Genomic DNA, 20120 nt, shown 5'->3' with positions numbered 1-20120 from the left:
AACAAAGTCCCTAGACAATTTTTGTCCATAAAACCATGGCTTTGTTGTATTTTTATACTAATATCTAAAATAATTTGTACCTTTGAGTAATTCTTGATCTTTTGTTAATACGTTCGTTTCTGTTACTGCCTGATATTTGAGGTAGTAAGTTAAGTCTGAGGGTAATATTTTGAAGTTAACTGTATGTGCTGCACTTGTAGCTTCTTTAGCTAGTAAAACAACTTTTTCATTTCCATTTATACCAATGTGGGAGGGAATCCAAATAAATTTAATAAGCGAGTTGTTGTTGTTATTTTTTATGAAGTTGTTATATTGCGTTTTGATTTCTACAATTAATTGTTTGGTGTGTGAGTTAAGAGAAGGTTTCTGAAATGCTTCAACTACGCTTAATAAGTCAGTGAGAATGTAAAAGTTAATATTAATGAGGGAATTTATTAAATCTAGTGCTTAGTTTATCGCATAGCATTCTGCTGTAAAAATTCATGTGTGTTTAGGTAGCTAAATTTTTTCATTGTTTCTAATTGCGGGCAGTAGTATGCTGCGCTTACTGAATCTGCATCTCTAATTTTACTGCCGTCGATGTGAATTCTAACTGTGTTGGAAGGTGCCTGTGAAATAAAGTGATTTAGGATCATATTAGGGTTAGTTGAATTGCGGAGTATTTTACCTAAACTGAAGTTACACTCTGGTATACATATCAATGACTTATAATTGCAAGTATACAATGGATATTTCTCGCTTGAGCTAACTATGTCTATGATTTCGGTGCTAAAGATGAGACTTTGAAAAGATAGAGGTTTATTTGGTCTATTTCTAGCCACGAGCGTTTCAAGGTCTGTATTGCTGTTGAAGATCATTTGATTTAATGGCAGATCCCTCAACGAAGAGCATTTTAGTAAGTATTTTTTTAGCGAAAAAATACTTCTATCTCGGGAACTGGTTGTTTTGCTTTCACACATTAGTATACTGGTGGGTGTGCTTATTCTATATCCTAGTGCGATTCTAATTTTAGTTGTAGATTTTTAATTTCGGGTAATATATGTAGCAGTTGTATTCTATTGCAGACCTAATGAGATTGTTAAATGTTAGCAGTAATGTGTCGACTGCTGCTCCCCATGAGATTTCCGAGAGGAATTTCATGATGTTTAGTAGGACAAGACATTTTTTCTTAATGGAATTAACGTGGGAGTTATAGCGCATGTCATAGTCAAATCTAATGCCTAAGAACTTGACGGATTTATTCGACGTAATAGTAAGGTTTTCAATGTTGATTTCAATTTTACCTGATAAAATATATCTGTTGTTGAAATGAAGAAACACTGTTTTTTGAGGGGACAAGTTAAGGCCTATTTGTTCCAAATTATTTTTCACTGTTATGATCGATTTTTCAAATAACTATTTACTTTCGGTAATACAGGAAGAATTGCAGTAGATAGCTACGTTGTCGGCAAATTGAGAAATTTTGACTTTTTCGTTAATATTTTCCATAATTTTTGCTACATATAGTTTGTAGAGTACTGGCCCTAATACTCCTCCTTGAGGAAAGCCCCTCCACACTGTTCTTAGTATCTTTTCACCAGACCCTGTTACGGTGGATATAGATCTTTCGGATGCTAGATGTTTGATGAATTTTAGTATACTTAGAAAGCAGTCTGCTTCTACTAATTTTTGCAGAAGCAGATTGCATTGAATATTGTCGAAGGCGGATTGAACATCTAAAATGCCTCGAGAGTATCTTTATAAATTCACTGCAATTTCAATGCTGCTGGACGTGGTGGCCAGATTACACTGTCCAACACAATTTTTGTCTTTCAATATCCATTGGGTGATCTTTGTAGAGTATCCTGTCCTAAATACGAATCTGAAACGGAATTGGTCCATCACCCTCAGTTTTCGAAAAACACGAATTTTTGTAAAAACATGCGATTTCGGGCAAAAACATGGTATTACGGGAAAACTAAAATCATTAGAAAGATGCGACTTGGCTTAAATGATAAAGGAAAGATTGCTGAATATGACAGTATCGATTATCATAATATTTCATGTTTTTCTATAAGTGCAAATAGCCGTGAAAGTTTGAATACGAGGCAAATTACGTAGTTACTACGCAATATTTTTATATTTTTACGAAAAGTTTCGTCAGCTAACAAAAATATTGTATAGGCATCGCATTCTGTAGACTTTTCTGAAGAAGAAACCACCCAGTAGAAATATTAAAGTGGTTGTGAATTCGGGCAATTCGAGAAAATATGCTTCGACAACGTGTGCTCGGCCTTTTGCCGCCATGCAGCCCGGCCCTCGCTTGTCTCGACTCGACAGTGCCGTAGCTACGCCTAATTGATGCCGATAGTAAGTACCAAATACAACAATGTTTTCGTTGCATTTCTTCGCAGATTCGTGGTTATTAAACATGAAATCATTAAGAACTATGCACGATCGCTCTTAATTTCAAACAATTTCATTGTTCAGTATTCAATGCTTGTGTATGAAAGACTTGTTTTATAACATAACGTTATAATTGAATAAACAGGAGTCCCTATGAAGCAAATATGGATTATTTAAAAAAAAAATTGAAGGTAAGTATAACTAACTAAGGTTTAATGTAATTAAAGGAATAGAACCGTTCTCACACGGGCTTTCTCGAAGTTTAAACATCATTTGACGTTTTCCCTAACACTCGATACAATCAGTGGAGAAATGAACATATTTTAAGATGCTGGACCTCGCTCTTTTGTTTCTTTTGAGCAGAACTTAGTCTCCTTTGAAAAATTCTCGCGATCGGTTCTGTTCAGTTTGAAAGGTTTTATACTCTGTGTAAGAGTGTGTGACTATTTAAACGATATAAACTATATAACTATATATATAATTTAAACTATATAAATTCATTTAAACTTTAGTGTTAAATGTTAAGCATATAACATATTATAAGAACATACTTGTGTTAAGTGTGTATATAAACAGTAATATAGTATTTGTGTAGTGTTATTATACATAATGTCGCGTAATTGTGTAAATAAGCCTGATTCATTTTGTTACGAGATGGGCTTGACACCGGATTTGTCTGCTTTGTCTATAAAAAACATTTGCGTGTTGTGCTAATCCTTTGAATACTGGCTTTTTAGATACATTTCGTTAAATATATCTAACAGATAGAGTTTCATACTGTTTGGTAGAATTTTTAGTAAAAGGTAGTCGATACCGTCCACTCCCAATGCAGATTAATCGTTATTATTAATTAGGGAATAGTTAAATTCTATGAAGTTAAATGGGATATCAGAGTTCATTGTAAGAACACTCTGGGAACCATTCTGGGTTCGTAGCAGCCCATGGTGGCGCAATTTTATTTAAACATTCGTGAATTTTTTATAGTCTTTGATCGGTATTAGCCAGGATTCTATGCAGATAAATATATTAACATTTTGTAAAGTTTCTTGCAGTTCTTCCTTATGCTGGACAATACTCCTTGCGTTTCAGTACATGATGTGAAAAGATGATAGGTTGAGTATTCTGTTGGTGTGATGACCCATGTGTGGTGGTTGTGTAAGTAGTTAGATTAAATTAGGAGTTGGCGTAATCTTTTAATTTTTTGATGATTTTCGTTAGGCGGTTCTTGATGCTACGGTGTGCTAGGTTGGGGTAAATGTTCCTCAGCATGTTACTGATAGCTTTTGTGTCGTCTATGTATTTTTTGGTTATTAGAAGGTGATTTCCAACGGTATCACGCAAGAAGTTATTCAGTGGGTTGTAGTCCCTAATAAAAGTATTCTGGTGTTGAGAGGGAATTGCTTTTACTGGGGCAGTTTTTGTCTCGATATCAGTTTCAGCCTGTCTTCCTATCTATCTTCCTTTTTTCAGCTTCTTTCTTTCTTTTGTGTATTTGCTTTGGATTGGGCGTCCAAAATCCATTTTACTGCCGAAATCGTCTGAAGAAGAGTTAATATTGTTTTGCGTTTTTGTTGTGAATGTGTTGGATTCAGTGATTGAAATGAGTCTTTTATCATTTTTGTTGGGAGTAACTGTTTCAATGTGTTCGACTGTGTCATTTAGGACTGTACTTTCCTCGAGATGATCATTGATTAGCTTATTGTTAAGTGGTTCTTTAGAGATTGCCGTTTGCGTGGCAGTTTTATTGTTTGGACATTGTCTAGCTAGATGGTTGTCAATAGGTAACATTATCGTGTTCAATATGCATGTTGTCCAGTATTTTATTCACATCATTGGAATCTTTGTAGATGTGTTGTCGAAAGCTCAAGATGTGAGAGTACCCTGATTCGTTCATTCCTGCTCTTATGAACGTTAAGTGTGAGATACATTTTATGTGCAGGTTAGTTAGTTTGCCCTCAATTATATCGTGCGAAATTATAGTGTTATAGCTCGTGTTAGGCACACGTGCGCTCAGTCGCAAAATTGCGGAGCTGAATATCTTTGCGCCGATTTCGCGAATTCCAGGAGAGTCGGCAAAACGTGAGCCCCCCCCCCCCCCCCCCCCCCCCCCCACCTCTTTTTGCCCTCAAGAAAGAGCACCGATCGTCGAAACGATCGAGGAGTCCGTCTAGTAATATATACCGCGACAGTACCAAAGCTAACTAGCGTTTGAATAAAAGTAGTAAAGTTCACGGCGAGTTACAACTCCTTAACCTGGCCAACGACCCAAAATTTCTATCTCCTTCTCATCTGACGGCGATCAGAGGTAAAGCTAGCTCTCACGAACAGACGAGAGAGTGACAACAATAGAATACACGTTAGATCTAGAGACGCGGTAGCGTCTCGACGTCTAGTACATGAAGTATCACCCTGTATATCTATATATGTTGACTATCGCTGCCGTGTATCTTTATTCGAGAATCGGCTATTCCAACCTGACCTGAAACTTATTTCATTAATATCTCATTACACGGGCAATATTTTCTAAATTTAAAAGCATTTTTCTTATGTAAACCGCATCTGAGCTTTTCAATAAGACCAAATTCAATAAAATCGGTCAACCTATGACAGAGATATCGTAATATCATGTCATGGATCAGTCGAAAAATGCATGATTTTTCTTCTGATTCTTATTCGTCAGGCAAATTTTCGTCAACATAATACGTATACGTGTTACACGCACACATTCAGCTATAAGGAACTAACACATGTTTCGTTCGTGGATTCTAGGGATCATTCGGCAGGGCTCGGTGGCCGTTATTGGAAGGAGAACCTGTCAAGTGTCGAATGACACTTTAGACACAACGGCAAGGAGATTATCTGTAGTAGGGATGAGCGATTCCCTTCAAAATGATCGATAATTAAGAATCGATGCCTATAACGCATCGATACTTAAGAATCGGTTATTTTCATAAAGAATCGAAGAATCTATAAAAAAAATTACCAAGAATGTGATCGATAAAAAGGTTAAAAATAGAATCAATTAAATGTGATAAAGAATTTTTATTAAATTATTATATTAAAAAATATAATATATATTCTTTATAGTTACAATGGTAGTTGACTTAATTGAAAACATGCATCCTAGTTCCATTTTCCATTTGTAGATGCTGAAAATTAAAAAATTATAATTAGACAATTCATAAATGTACAAAATGTACGTTTAAACCATTAAAACATGAACACACGCTAACCATTAGACAAAAACTATTAACATGCTTATTTTCATGGAAACAGCAAGAAGTTATTCGCATTATAGTTGTCTGTATTAGATTTCAAACGTTTTAAATATAAAAGCAATTATTGGGTTTTGTTATAAAAACTGTGTTACCTTAGCAATATATATTTCAAGTATAATGCAACAATAAATCAAACAGCAAGCAAAGCAACGTAAGATCAATACTTAAACTGTTAATAAGAATATTGTTAACAAAAATGAAAGAATAAAATACAAAAGTTCAATCACAGAATTAAAGATAAAATTATTTAAATAAACAAATCGAAGTTAGAGCAAACACCAGTCTTCTCGAGGAAGTGAACTCAAGAACAATAATATGTTTAAGTAACTTCGATTGTCACGTTTGATTAAGCCTGCTTTCGAAAACAGGCGTTCTGAAGGAACGCTCGTAGCTATTATTGATAATTATTTCATGGCTATTTTACTAAAAAGTGGGAAAGATTTTTCAACATTTCTCCAGTATGTAAAAATATCTTCATGCCTCGAAATCCTGTTTAATTGTAAATATTGGTTTAATTCAATGTCTCTTATTATGGTACAGTCTGCACTTGTTGATCCTTGATCAGTATTTAATAAATCATGGAAATCCCAAATGCTACCGGTTTTATTGATGTCAGGCAGATTTGCAGGTACGTCTGTTGATTTAATGGTTTTAAGCATACCATTAATACGTTGCAAGGCTGTATAAACAGTTAATGGATCATTAAAATGAATTTTTTTAAATCGAGGATCTAAAATTGTTCCTACCGAAAGTATGGATGAGTGTTCAAAAGGTTTAAATCTATCGGATATTGTGCTTTTCAGTTTTGTGTAAAATTTTTTTCCTATATCTGTTTGCGGATTCACGCTATTGATTTTTTGCTCCGTGCAATGTACTATTAGCATGATGATGCTACACGTAGGATATTGATCTCCGCTTATTTTAGTAATAATCCTTCGTATGGGCTCCATTATTGGAAATATATCCTTCATAACTTTAATTTCTTTTCTGTTTAGAACATCAATAGGATTCTCACACTCGGACATAACCGTATAAATATACTCTTCCAGCTCTAAATATCTTTCGAGCATATCAACTTTTGTGGTCCATCGAGTAGGGTCGTCTTTGATAAGATTAAGTACAGTTCCTTCAGTTTTCCCCGCTAGTAACTGTACTTCTTTTAGTTTGTCCGATGCTCGAATACTTCGTTTTGTGATTATTGCTATGGATTTTACTTTATCTATAATGTTTGTTACTTCTGTAAACTTATGTAATGTGTCAGGAAGAAGGTGAGCAACAACATGTGCAATATAGACCAGGTGTGAATCTTTCCCAACTAATTCGATGTAGACCTTTTTAATACCTGCCTCGCCATCTGATATTATTGCCGTTATTTTGTCCTTGCTTAAATTAAATTCTTTCAATATTTCTTGCAAGTATTTTTTGAGATCATCAGCGGTATGACGCTCGTGAAGTGGAATACATCCTAAACAGCCACTTTTCATTTTTGAAAAATTCTTTAAGTAATGAATTGTTACTCCTAGGTAGCTCTGAGTTGAGCAATCAGTCCAGTTGTCACATGTTAGGCAATAAAAATCTACATTTTGGATATCTTTAATAAAGTTTTGTTTCATAATATTATATCGAGATTCGTGTTTTTTCGTTATCGTCTTTTTCGTAGGAGGCTTATAAAGGGGTGCCAGAACTTTAAGTAGCATTAAAAATCCTTCACGCTCTACCGTAGAAATGGGAAGTAAATCCTTGCATATAATAAATAAAATTATATTTGTAATTTTATCTGACATAGAACCTCTTTCTTTGAAAGAATTTATATGTGTGAATGCTTTTTGTATTCCATAAGTATCGATTGTACCAGTGCACTGTTTTTTGGACTTGATACTGGTATGCTACTCTCAGCTTCTTGTACTGGTCTTTTTGCTAATCTTTCATTTCTTTTGGTATTGCTGTTAGTGACACTTTTTGGAGACATTTGAAAAAATAAAAGATGTTAAATTTTCAAATGTTTTAACATATTCGTTGTGTTCCCGCATGCTTTGTATTCTTATTTATAATACATGCATCTCAATAAATTTTTATTTTTTATTTTCTCTATATGATTCCATATTTTGATAATCCAATTGTTTTGCGAAGTAAGTAACTGTGGATACCCAGAATTCAAAACGTTATGCTCACCTAATAAAATATATTGCAATGAAACACTTGTAAGGGCTGAACGTTACTTTGGGGAAACATAAATAATTGGTTTTTTTATATATATTCTAATAATACTGAATGAGCGGAATTCAAAAATGCAAGTTTTAAGTTTAGGAATCTAGTGACTAAAAAGTTATGAGTATTTAAAGGTGAGCGTTTTTAAGTTATTTCGCTAGTTATTTCGACTTCTACACGCAGCTCAACCAATGAGCGGAGCCGCTGGCTACGTTACGATTTCCTTTTTTTTATTTCCTTTCTAGTCCAGATCTAATCCAGATCTCCTTTTTCACCCTCATCCATTCAATTCACGCACTTTCATTAATCTTGAATTTTATTTTGCACACAAAAAACCCAATTATTTATGTTTCACCAAAGTAAAGTTTAACCAGAAAAACTTATAAAAGCTATAGTTGGTTTATACTCTGTACTTACTTTCTTAGTATATACACAATTTCAGACACTTTCTAATCTAACACGCACGATGCACACTGATGTCCACGATGCACGTGTTCTCTCTAGTTTTTTCTCTCCTCAACAACGCTCTTTTTTTCTCGATTCTCGTTTAGAAAATAATCGAACTGTTAAGAATCGGTCCTGAGAATAATCGACAAAGTAATTGATTCGTCAGAAAAAGAATCGAGTAGAATCACCCATCCCTAATCTGTAATAGACGGTTATAGAACGGAGAAGCATCTTCATTCGCACAAGTTTCTGAAAATTTGTGCCATGCTTGTGCGAAATATGTTGTAACAAATTGCAGCCAGAATTCTCATTTCATTGTTTTAACTGTTTTCAGTTTGTAATTAACTAGTTGATAAATTTGTTTTCTGTAATGGAACAGAAATTTCAAATATTAGTATAATAAATATTCGAAGAAAAATTACGATAGAAATGTATGGTTGTTACAACAAATATAATTATACAAGCACTACTATCAGTATAAATTGTGTGGTACACCTTGCACTGCCCAAGATGTTAAAAAAAATCATTTGAATTTTAAGACATAATAAAACATAATTTCACAGGATGGATAAATCTGACAGATCCTTGAAATAATTGTGGTATTTCAAATTCAAACAAAATGAAGAAAGTCAATATAACTGCTTCCAAACAAATTCTTATTGTAAAATTACTTTTGTTGGATTACAATAGTAGTGGAACAACGAAAGTGGAAAATTTGTACATCAAAGCAATACAAAGCAATAAATCTACTAAAAGAGATCACTGTTATAAACTTAAGGCAGCGATTTTCCACCATGGTAAAAGTATTGCCGATGGTCATTACACGAGTATGGTAAGGGGTAAGGGCACAACATGGGTATCCGTTGATGATTTACGAGTAGAACAGCAAGCTTGGCCATGAAATGCTAAACATGCATACATATTTTACTTCGAAAGGTGTTAATTGTTGTTGTTATTACTAAACTGCGGATGTTTGTACACGATAAATATGTCAAAAGCATTTTGTATATTTTACTGTATAAAGTATAATATTAAAAATTATCTGAGGTCATTCCCTATGCAAATTATCTTTGTAAAAAGAATTGAGATACTAACAAAAAACTTCAAAAAAGTAAACAAATTACGCCGAGTACATGAAAAGGTCGGTACTGTGTCACAAAAAGGTGTGAAATCGAAATGAGCTGCAAGTACATAAAGGTGCTTTCCAGCAATGTGCAAAGGCGACACGATGTAACGTAATGTAAGATTCGGTGGTTTCTAACTACGCTTAAGATGACACAACTATGCACAGCTAAAATGCTGTGTTCAACTTGGCGTGCCCAGGCAAGGTTAAGGTGTCGATGAATAAGAATTATATAGAAATTGCAAATTAATGAAAGTGTACGCCCAATGTGTTAAAACTTTATTTATGTTGATGAGTTAGTTGCACGTCTCTGAAAGGCAAGGTATTGATGTCAATAAATGACCTTAGAAATATTTTAAAATGCGACATAATGAAAATCTACTGATATTGTCAGAGTTCTAAATTCACAAATTATCTGAAAATCTGCGAGAGAAGGTATAGTATTGATGATCTGAGAATACCTTGCCATTCAATTTCATATAAAAACTTTTTTTGTATCTTTAATAGGTTACCAAATAATCGACTGTCCAGGATTTCGTGGGACATACTGTATATTCTTTGATTGAAGCTCTATCGATTCTGTCCATGACGATTGCCTGTTCTTTGGTTGGGAAAGTAAAGTTCTGTGTAACCGCTGCATATGCCGGTGATCCGTTTACTGTAGTTGGACTTAAAATGCTTGGTAATACTTTTAGTTAAGTGCTCCTGTACTCAGAAGCGGTCATATATAATATAATAAATAATCCGAAGACGGTGATAGTGATCCCGCAGACGACTTGAGTGCTACTGAGGTCGTTGAATTATCTGCAAGTAATAATAACGAATCGCCTATGCAACGGCATAAAGATCTCCCAAGATGCGATGACGTAGTGATGAGAAGACGCTATGATTTCTCTATAAAGTTTCGAGATATCGAGAGTTCCATCAGAACTTTCGATGGCGGCGACGCGTATCCCATCGAACGCTGGATAACAGACTTCGAAGATACGGCAGTACTTTTCGAATGGAATGAAATGCAAAAGTTAATATTCGCCAAACGATCTTTGGCAGGATTACCAAAGATGTATATTCAGAGTGATGGTGTTGTACAAAATTGGAAAATGTTGAAGACTATGCTGAAGGACGAATTCTTCACTAAAGTTGATAGTGCCCTATTACATCAAATGCTATCTGAAAGAAAAATGGAGAGGAACGAAAAATTGCAGGAATACTATCTCGTAATGAAGGAATTGGCAGCCAGAGGAACGATCGAGGACGAGGCATTGATACGACACGTGATTCAGGGAATCCCAGACGACGAAAGAAATAAAGCAATCCTCTACGAAACGAAGAGGTTACGCGATTTCAAAGAGCGCCTACGAGCTTACGAGGATATATGGGAAGCAAATCAAGGACAAGCTTTTAAGAATAACCGGGGAAAACCGACTGCAGGGAAAGGAACACCACCGACGAATGAAGTATCAAGAAAACCGGATTATCGAACTAAGCTTACACGATGTTATGATTGAGGTGAAACTGGGCACGCATCTAAAGACTGTAAGTCACGAGTATTAGGACCTAAGTGCTTTAAATATAATCGGTTTGGTCACACATCTACTGAGTGCAGCGCGAGTACCGGAGGTAAGCAACAAAACAATAGCAAATCCGAAGCAACCGTGAATAGTATTTCTGTCTCACTTGATCAAGGCATGTGTAAAGATGTTAGGATTTCAGATTTAAAGATTCGTACTTTCCTTGATACAGGTAGTCGTGTAAAAGATTTACCGCGAGTTAAAGTCGCCTGCATTGAACAACAACAGAATTTCGTTAATTGGTTTCGGTCAGGTCCAAATTTATCCCCTCGGGTATTTCCAAACGATAATTAATGTAGACTGTGAAGCATTTCCGGCGACAGCATATGTAGTTCCGAATGCCCCTACGATATCGAATATGATCATAGGACGACACGTTTTATTACAGGCTAACGTCACAATCACGCAAGGTGACGTGACGGTAGCAAAAAGTAAACAACCTGTCTTTTTAGTTGATATTAATGTATGCGATATCAGGTGTTTTCTTCGGTAGGATGGTTGTCGACGAACCGACCGATGTTCGTATCAACGCGTTATTTCGCGAAATTAATTTTGAAATAACTAGTTAACTCTATCACGAACGTTTGATAGAGGGGTCGAAAGAATAAGTCGCGAAACCTCTCGGTTGTACTTCCTCGAAGTCTCGAATCGTTTCTTACTCTTTCCGCGATGCTAAGTTCCCACGAATCGGTTGGGACTTTTTCGGAGATGTCTTAAATGACTCGTTAGTCTTTCTCCTGATCGGTTCGAAGCGTTTCTGTTTCTTCTTCGAATCGTTTCACTTGTTAGTTCGTATCGTTTCGTTCTTCGTTCGAATCGTTTCACTTGTTCGTTCGAATCGTTTCTGTTTCTTGTCTCCGGAGTTCGATTCCTCCTCAGCTCTTCTTCCCCCGATTCGCGCGTTCGGGGGTGTCAAAGTTTTTGGGCGTTGACGAAAGCTCGCAATCGATTTGTCTATCGACCTGAGGAAGGAGGATCCCCAGTCGCTCCGATAGGGGTGGAACGGCTCCTCCTGGTCACTCCGCGGCGGTGGTGGTGGAGGAACCTCTCCCTCAGGTCGAAGGTTCGCGAAGACTGGGGAGGAAGAACGAACCCCGGAATAACGCGGCTCGAACGGGCCCACGCGAGTGTTTTCCAGATGTTCTTATGGCTGTATTGTCCCGCGATTCGGCGTCAACCTTCCGATAATTCGAACGGACGATGAGTTGGCGTAACGGTACCGACTGCGGGGCAATACAGTCTTCGATGTTTATAACTCCGGAGGAACACGCTGCTCGACGAAAGCACGAAATTGTTTTATGAATTGCCAGATGTGGAACTTTCGGACGAACGACTCAATAGACAATTGTCTAAATGAATCTAGGATTCTCACATCTGGCAACAATAACAACGATTGCCTCGTCGAACGGAACAATGGTTTTCCGAAAGATTTTCCTGCGTCGAGCTGCCTTGAGCTCAAAGCAGGACGGCCTGATAACTTCGCCGTATCCGCCCTGCAAGTCGCTCGACAAAAGGACAAATTGTCCGGATGGGCGCCAGGCACTTTCGTGCCAATTACGACTCTTGCAGTGCAGGTACGGCGGCAATCCTTGGCTAGCTCGGCGGAAGAGGAAGGGTCGTGGTCCGGATACGCAGAGAAATCGAGCCTTCATTGCAAGGCAGAGACGAAACGCTTATTATCTTCCACAGATGTTTATTAGATTGTCGGCACCGTGCAGACGGCACGGTTACGGAAGATTACAGTTGGTTGGTACGGAAACAAACACGTGTCCTAACAATTTCAGCACACGCGGACTCGCCCGTTACAAAGTTGTGTCGACCGTAATGACACCGGAATAAGCGATACAATTCGACAAATCACACAATACCGCGATATCAGCGACGCCTTGGAGGAAACCCGAATCGCTCCTAGCACTAACGGCACTCCGTGTCTGGTAATTAGAGACCAAGGTAATTTAAGCAGCTTACCCTAATTCTTCGCAATCCAGTTCGTTCGTTGTTTCGGCAACGAGTGAGGACACTCGGCACGCGCGCATGCGACCCCCCCGATTCGCGACACGTCCCTCCCCCGCGCAAGCGCTACAACCCCTCTGCGTACTCACTCTGATTCAGGCGCGTATGCGAGGAGAGAGGCCCCGCTCCTCTCCGGCGACAATTCGTATTTGCTCGGCATCGTGGAGACTTCCCCAGGACTTCCTATGGCTCCTGCCGCCAGGACAACGATCTCCGGGCTCGCTTCCACCCTCGCCTTCCGCTTGAGCCTTTGTAGAAGGGCAGCACCGCGGGACCATCCCTCAGCTGGTTGGTAGATTTTCCTCAGGCTCTCTGGTCCACCGCGGAGGCGGCAAGTCCCTCAACTCCGAGGGTGTAGGGCCCTTGTACCATCCGGTGTAGATACGGCGCCTGAATCCGGAAACTGCACGGTCAGGGGACGGGGACGGCCTCAGGGTCCCTCAGGTCTCTTCTACGGCCCTGATACGTCGTGCGCGCTCGGCACGGAGGCACCCGAAATTAGCGACGATTCTCAATTCACGATATTTTCCCCCAGGAGACGTCTTTCGGCATGTGTTTCGCAAGGGGCCCGTACGGTCCTTCTTTTCATTAACTTTTCGTAATTCCATAAATGGAGACGGCGCCATGCGCAACGTCACAGCGATCAGTCTCCTTTAAATATAAGCGAACGAGTGAGCGAGGGTGTAAGAAGTGACGTCGAGAATTTAATTGCAAATTATAATCCGAAGAAAACTAAAACGACCAATGTTGAAATGAATATCGTGTTAGAAACAGAAGAACCGATTTATCAGCGCCCGCGAAGGTTGCCGTCGGTGGAGCGTGATATTGTTGAGAGACAAGTACGCGAGTGGCTGGAAGACAATATAGTAGAGGCTTGCTCATCTGAATACGCTAGCCCAGTGGTCGTTGTAGGCAAGAAAGATGGGTCCGCGCGTGTGTGTGTTGACTGTCGGAAATTGAATCGAGTAATGGTTAAAGGTAGGTACCCCGTCCCTTTAATAGAGGACCAGCTGGATAAGTTGCAAGATGCTAAAATATTTAGTACAATGGATTTAAAAAACGGATTCTTCCAGGTAAACGTTGCGAGTGATTCTCGTAAATATACGTCCTTCGTAACTCGTTGTGGAGAGTACCAATTTTTGAGGGTGCCATTCGGTCTATGTAATTCGTCGTCTGTCTTCCAGAGATTCGTGAATTGTATCTTTTCGGATGAAATTAAAGAAGGGATTCTAATTCCTTATTTAGATGATTTGATTATCGCGGCACCAGATGTTGAGGAAAATATAAAACGACTGAAAAGAACTTTACAAACAGCGATCGAGTACGGGCTTGGAATTAATGTTAAGAAGTGTCAATTTTTGCAAACACGTGTTACATTTTTGGGATACGTTATTGAAAATGGTAACTTATATCCGTCTCCTGATAAATCAAAAGCAATCTCGCTTTATTGGGAACCGAAATCATTAAAAGATATTCAAAGTTTCTTGTGCCTTATAGGCTATTTTCGTAACGCGGAACGCGTTCAATCTGCTAAAAGACATGCTTGCAAACAAACCTGTTTTAAAGATTTATCATCTTTCTCACGCGACCGAACTACACATAGACGCTAGCCAATATGGCTACGGGGCCGTCTTACTGCAGAGATCGCCCGAAGATCAAAAATTACATCCGATTTATTACCTAAGCCGTAAAATGAGCGAGGTAGAGCGCAAATATCCGAGTTATGAATTGGAAGCTCTTGTAATTGTGACCGCGTTGAGAAAATTTCGGGTGTATCTGTTAGGAATTGAATTTAATATAATAACTGATTGTGCAGCCTATCAACGAACTGTGGATAAAAAAGAACTGTCGCTGAGAATAGCACGATGGGTTTTGATGCTTGAAGACTATAAGTATACGATCGAGCATAGAGCAGGTAACAAAATGAAGCACGTCGATGCACTTAGTCGATACTCCTTTATGCTCATTATGACGGACGATATTATACTTAGGATTAGAAAAGCGCAACGTGAAAATAATGAACTCGCACCTATATTCAAAATACTGGAAAGTCAAGCATATGAAAATTATTTTGTAAAATCAGACCTACTGTATAAGTCGCGAAATGGTTTAGATCTTTTAGTTGTGCCGGAATCAATGCATAACGAAATCATAAAGATGATTCACCAAAAGGGTCATTTTGCTGCTATAGCCTCGGAGGAACAAATCAAACAAGAATACTTTATACCGGATTTGAAAGCGAAGGTAGAACGGTGTATCACGAATTGTGTTCCCTGTATTTTGGCCAGCAAAAAGAATGGTAAGCGAGAGGATTTTCTCCATTCTATCACGAAGGGAGACACACCTTTTCAGACGTATCATATTGACCATGTAGGTCCATTACCTTCCATGAATAAAAATCATAATCATATTTTAGCCGTTATTGATAGCTTTAGTAAGTTTGTCTGGCTATACGCCACGAAATCCACTACGTCTAAAGAAGTAATTAGTAAGTTAGAATTACAAAAGATTTATTTTGGCAATCTCATCCAGATTATAAGTGACAAAGGATCTGCATTTACGTCTCATGAATTTAAAAAATATTGCGAAGCCGAAGGCGTGAAACATATTTCTGTAACTACCGAGTTACCTAGCGCAAACGGTCAGATTCAGATACTAAATCGAACATTTTTGTCAAGTTTGAGCAAACTGACTGTAGATGAACGTGGTAAGTAGTACAAACATGTCGGTCGCTTAAGGCTAATAATAAATTCGTCCTATCATCCCAGTATAGGGACAACTCCCTTCGAATTGCTCGTCGGTACAAAATTGCGTAGCGGAACTGACTTTCGACTTAAGGAATTGTTGGAAGAAGAATTACGTGAACAATTTCAAAACGAACGAACCGAATTGTGTCAAATTGCGAGAAATCAGATTTTGGAGGTACAAAATGAGAATCGTCGTACATATAATTTACGCCGAAAAGAACCGACCAAGTATCATTTGGGCGACTTAATGGCTACTAAACGCACCCAGCAGCGTCCAGGGTTAAAATTAAAATCAAAGTTCTTTGGTCCATATAAAATAACTAACGTTAAACCAAACGACACTTATGACGTAGAACGTGTAGGAGTGCACGAGGGGCCTTTGACTACTTTAACCTGTGTCGAATATCTTAAACCAGGCTTCGAAATTAACTGCTCTTTTCGGCCGATTTTCGAAGGCGACGCCTCCTTTCTCCCTCGCATGTCACTTCTCTCCGCGGCGGCCCTAGTGCTCGGAAGGCCTCAAACGCGTGCCACAAGAATCGCGCGTCAAGGGATACCACTGACAAAACAAAAACGCATCAACAATAGTACCTCATGGGTGATGTGGAAATCTATTGATATAAGTGTCGTCGCCCAAATGCGCCACGCACGATTTTTGTGGCACGCGCCTGAGCCCTTTCGAGCACTAGGGCCGCCGCGGAGAGAAGTGACGTGCGATGGAGAAAGGAGGCGTCGCCTTCGAAAATCGGCCGAAAAGAGCAGTTAATTCCGAAGCCTGTCTTAAACCATGGGAATAGGAATAGTTATTTTGCTTAAAAAGCACGGCACTGAACAGTTCCCTGTCGCGAGCGAAAAACAAGCGACACGCGGTACGCGTCACGCGGCACGTTGCACGCGGTCGGGGCAGTTCGTCGCAGTTATTTGTGAAGCACGTTCTTGATTGTTCTTCTTCTTTTAATTTTCCTACATTATTTACCTTCGAAACACAATGTTTTTTTTTTATCTAAGGAATCTATTAAATGCTTCAATGACGTTATTGATGACTTAATAGTATTTATGTGTGACTTAATAGTATATAATTTTCTTGTGAAACAGTTTTAATTACTAAATGAAAACAAGGTATTTTCTTGTTTTAAAAATTACTGCTTCACCAATATTAAATTTGTGTCGTTTCAGCTGTTCAATGAAACATTTACTTCTACTTATTAAATTTTTACTAATTTAGGATGTGAATGTGTAATCTACTGAAATAAAATGAGATTATCCCTACGCATGAAAATATGATCTTTATTGTACAATATTATTGGAAAAATAGAAAAAATAAGAAGTTGAATGAAGTATTTTGGTACTACGTCAGTTGACAGTATTTGTCTTTCAGTCTGTCTATTATAATTTCCTATTTTCATTGAGGTCATTCTTTTTAAGGATCGCACTCGTTCGCGCTGTCTGATTCCAAAATAACCAGGTTCACCAACCTGTAACTTGATCTGAGACCTAGGTTCCGCTGCGTTTTCCTGAAGCGGGGCTTTTATCTGCTTATCGTATATCGACAGGCTAAACAAAGGACGGACACCTCTACACTTGGACTGCATTGAGGTATAATCTGAAGCTTGATCATGTTACAGGCTTACCGTATATTAGCAGATCATCCAATCGATACTAATCACAAGTGCAAACCATTCGCTGCGATCCTATAACGTTTTCACATCCAGCACCATTTTCCATCAAAGGAAAAGGTACCTTCACCTCAGAGTTTATTCTCAGAGAGTGGAGAGGCGTCTTGTCTTCGTCAGCAGTAAAATATTCAATATTATTACTGTATATGTTCATGTCCTCACAATACCATTGCTTCCGCTTTTTCATATATACAGAAAACGGATGCTACCTCTTTCTCATTGCTAATGCTACTATCCTTATCCATTACAGAATCTGTAACTGCCGATTTGTTGGTGCCAATAAATACCCTTTTCAGACGCTTCGAACAAGGATTTGTCAAATTAGTATTATTATTTGTCAATGTTTTTGTACCTGAACTCATTGTGTAAACCAATTCACCTGAATTCCGAGACAAAGCATTAGCATGTACATTTATTTTCCCAGATTAAACATTATATCATCATCATATTCATTTAAACGGATCCTTCATCTCATAAGTTTAGAAGTAGGATCATTTACATTATGCAGCCATACTAATGGTCTATGGTCGGTTATTAATGTAAACTTATGACCGTATAAATATTGTTGCGTGGATCGATGATGAAAACACATTTATCCAATACTTTTAACACTCGTATATTATGGATAAAAAAATAATACAGTAATAATAAGTATAATTATCTTTATGCATGGCCGTACGCTATTACCACGCAAGAAGAGAACAGAATAAAATAATTAACAACCTATGAAAAGAAAACTCTCCACATGCTGCCATATACAAGTTGGCCATAACACTCTTGCCAACAAATATGTAGGAATAGAATTGTTTGTATCTATTTATCAGGACGATTGAAAAATATACAAATAGGAACAAGCACGCGACAGAAAAGTACGGGAAATATGCGTATGCGATTAGCAAAAACCGGGTCAAGCGCCGCCGTTAAGCCGAAATCCGTCTCGTTATCCGTGAACTAAAAGCCGTTGACGTAACCGTAACGTCGTGATCTTTCGTATCGTTTTCTGTGCTCGTCCGTTGACTCGCGTAACTCTGACCCCGCGCACCGCGGGTGCGACCTTTTGTTTTCCGCCGATCGAATGTTCTCGCATACTCTCGGTGTCCTTTTCAAATTCGGTGCGTAACCGCTTGTTACGCGTCAATGATCATATCTACCGTCGCGGCGTATATAAAAACAACACATACATCTAGCGTACACACACATACACACAAACACACACTCGCACTCGCGTCAGCGCTCACATCCTACAAATATGACCGAAAATGTTTTACTGTGGACAAGCCAAGTCAAGTGTGCCGAAATATTTCGCGCCTCCGAGTTGATCTAAAATGTCTGTTATCAGTAATAGTTTTATCATTCAATTTTCGGTAATCAATTACCATTCACCAGCGTGATTTACCGCTAGCATCAGACAGGTGATTTATATAAGGAAATAGATGACTGTATTGTATTCTTTTCTAATAGAGCTTTTACCTGATTGTTTATTTTCGTTTTGTGCATAGGTGGGAAATGATATTGTTTTGCATTTATTGGTATTTCATCTACCGTTGTAATAATATGCTGCTTTACATTAGTGAACCCTAATTTATCAGATAGAAGGTAAAATTAATATAGGAACTCATTAATAACTTCTAAAAGACTGGTCTTTTCAGATTCTTTAAAGTTATCTAAATTGACAATTTTACATAATTGTGTGGAGTCTGTAGGCATTAAGTTTAGTGAGTGCTTTTTTAGAGTTCTTAAGACATACTGATCTAAGAAAAGAAAGATTTTCCTGAAAATCTTCTAATTCAACTGGGGAAATAGTAAGTTTAATATCATTGTTCAGGATTGGTCACGCACCGAGCGGCCAATCGAGTTGCGCGAACTCAAGTCGCGTAAAATAAATCTATACTGCGTTCACTGAGAGAACGCAGTCGTTTCACGCAGATGGCTTCCATTGCCCCGACTGACTTTTCCACTGAGATTGGTGAAGGATTCAAGAGCCTAAAAGGACACGCCTTGCTTCTTTCTACTCTGTATACCTAGTGTCCAAATGAAACAAACGTTTCTATCTATTAAGAAACAATATTTATTGAGATATCAATGTATAAGAATCCACAGCTTATTTGATTATAAAGAAACAGCAACGGTAGAACTGTTTCCTGGATTTCCTACAAAATGTTCGATGCGACCAGGTAGTTTATGACACGGGAAATCTAGGGTCGTTTATGGTATTGCAACGCAGTAAGAATTCTGACTAGTACCAGTACGTTTTCGGTCGACAGAGACGATATTCAAGAAGATTTTTATTTGCTAACAGAGCCGCATTAATACTTTCGGAGAAAACTAAAATCTAAAAGAATATCGTTTGCTTGCTCAAAATTTCTTTCACACCGTTTATGCGCTAACACTTGAAGAAGTGACTTTCTTTAGAAATGGTAGGACCTCCAAGGGCCCAACAAGGGGTTCATGGGTAGGGATGTGCTCGGGAGTGACAGAGCCAATAACTAATGAGCGTAGGCGTGAACTGCGCAAAGGGTACGAAAACTCGTCAACCGACAACTGCGTTCTCCCAGTGAACGAAGTATAGACAACACAGCGGCGTTAATCCCGCGGGAGGTACCGGTCGGGACATCTATGGACGTGTTACCTAATTAGTTGCGCGCCCATCCTTGTCTTGCCGGGAATGATGC

At 38.3% G+C, this 20120-nt stretch overlaps 1 protein-coding gene and 1 long non-coding RNA gene across 2 annotated transcripts in view; one reads left to right on the top strand and one right to left on the bottom strand.

Moving 5' to 3' along the window:
* Positions 1–20120, top strand: part of LOC143184339 (uncharacterized) — a 72466-nt gene that overhangs the window by 29349 nt on the left and 22997 nt on the right. The gene's annotated exons all lie outside the window — the stretch shown is intronic.
* On the bottom strand, positions 5490–7895 carry LOC143184782 (zinc finger BED domain-containing protein 4-like). The gene is given in 7 exon segments (XM_076387245.1): positions 5490–5534; positions 5586–5687; positions 5756–5826; positions 5941–7458; positions 7524–7618; positions 7718–7835; positions 7883–7895. Coding segments are annotated over 7 exon segments (1962 nt in total).

This window comes from Calliopsis andreniformis, chromosome 10 (assembly GCF_051401765.1).
Source record: "Calliopsis andreniformis isolate RMS-2024a chromosome 10, iyCalAndr_principal, whole genome shotgun sequence".
Lineage (NCBI taxonomy): Eukaryota > Metazoa > Arthropoda > Insecta > Hymenoptera > Andrenidae > Calliopsis > Calliopsis andreniformis.
The sequence above is the reverse complement of the archived record's forward strand: the minus strand, read 5'-3'. Positions and strand labels throughout refer to the sequence as shown.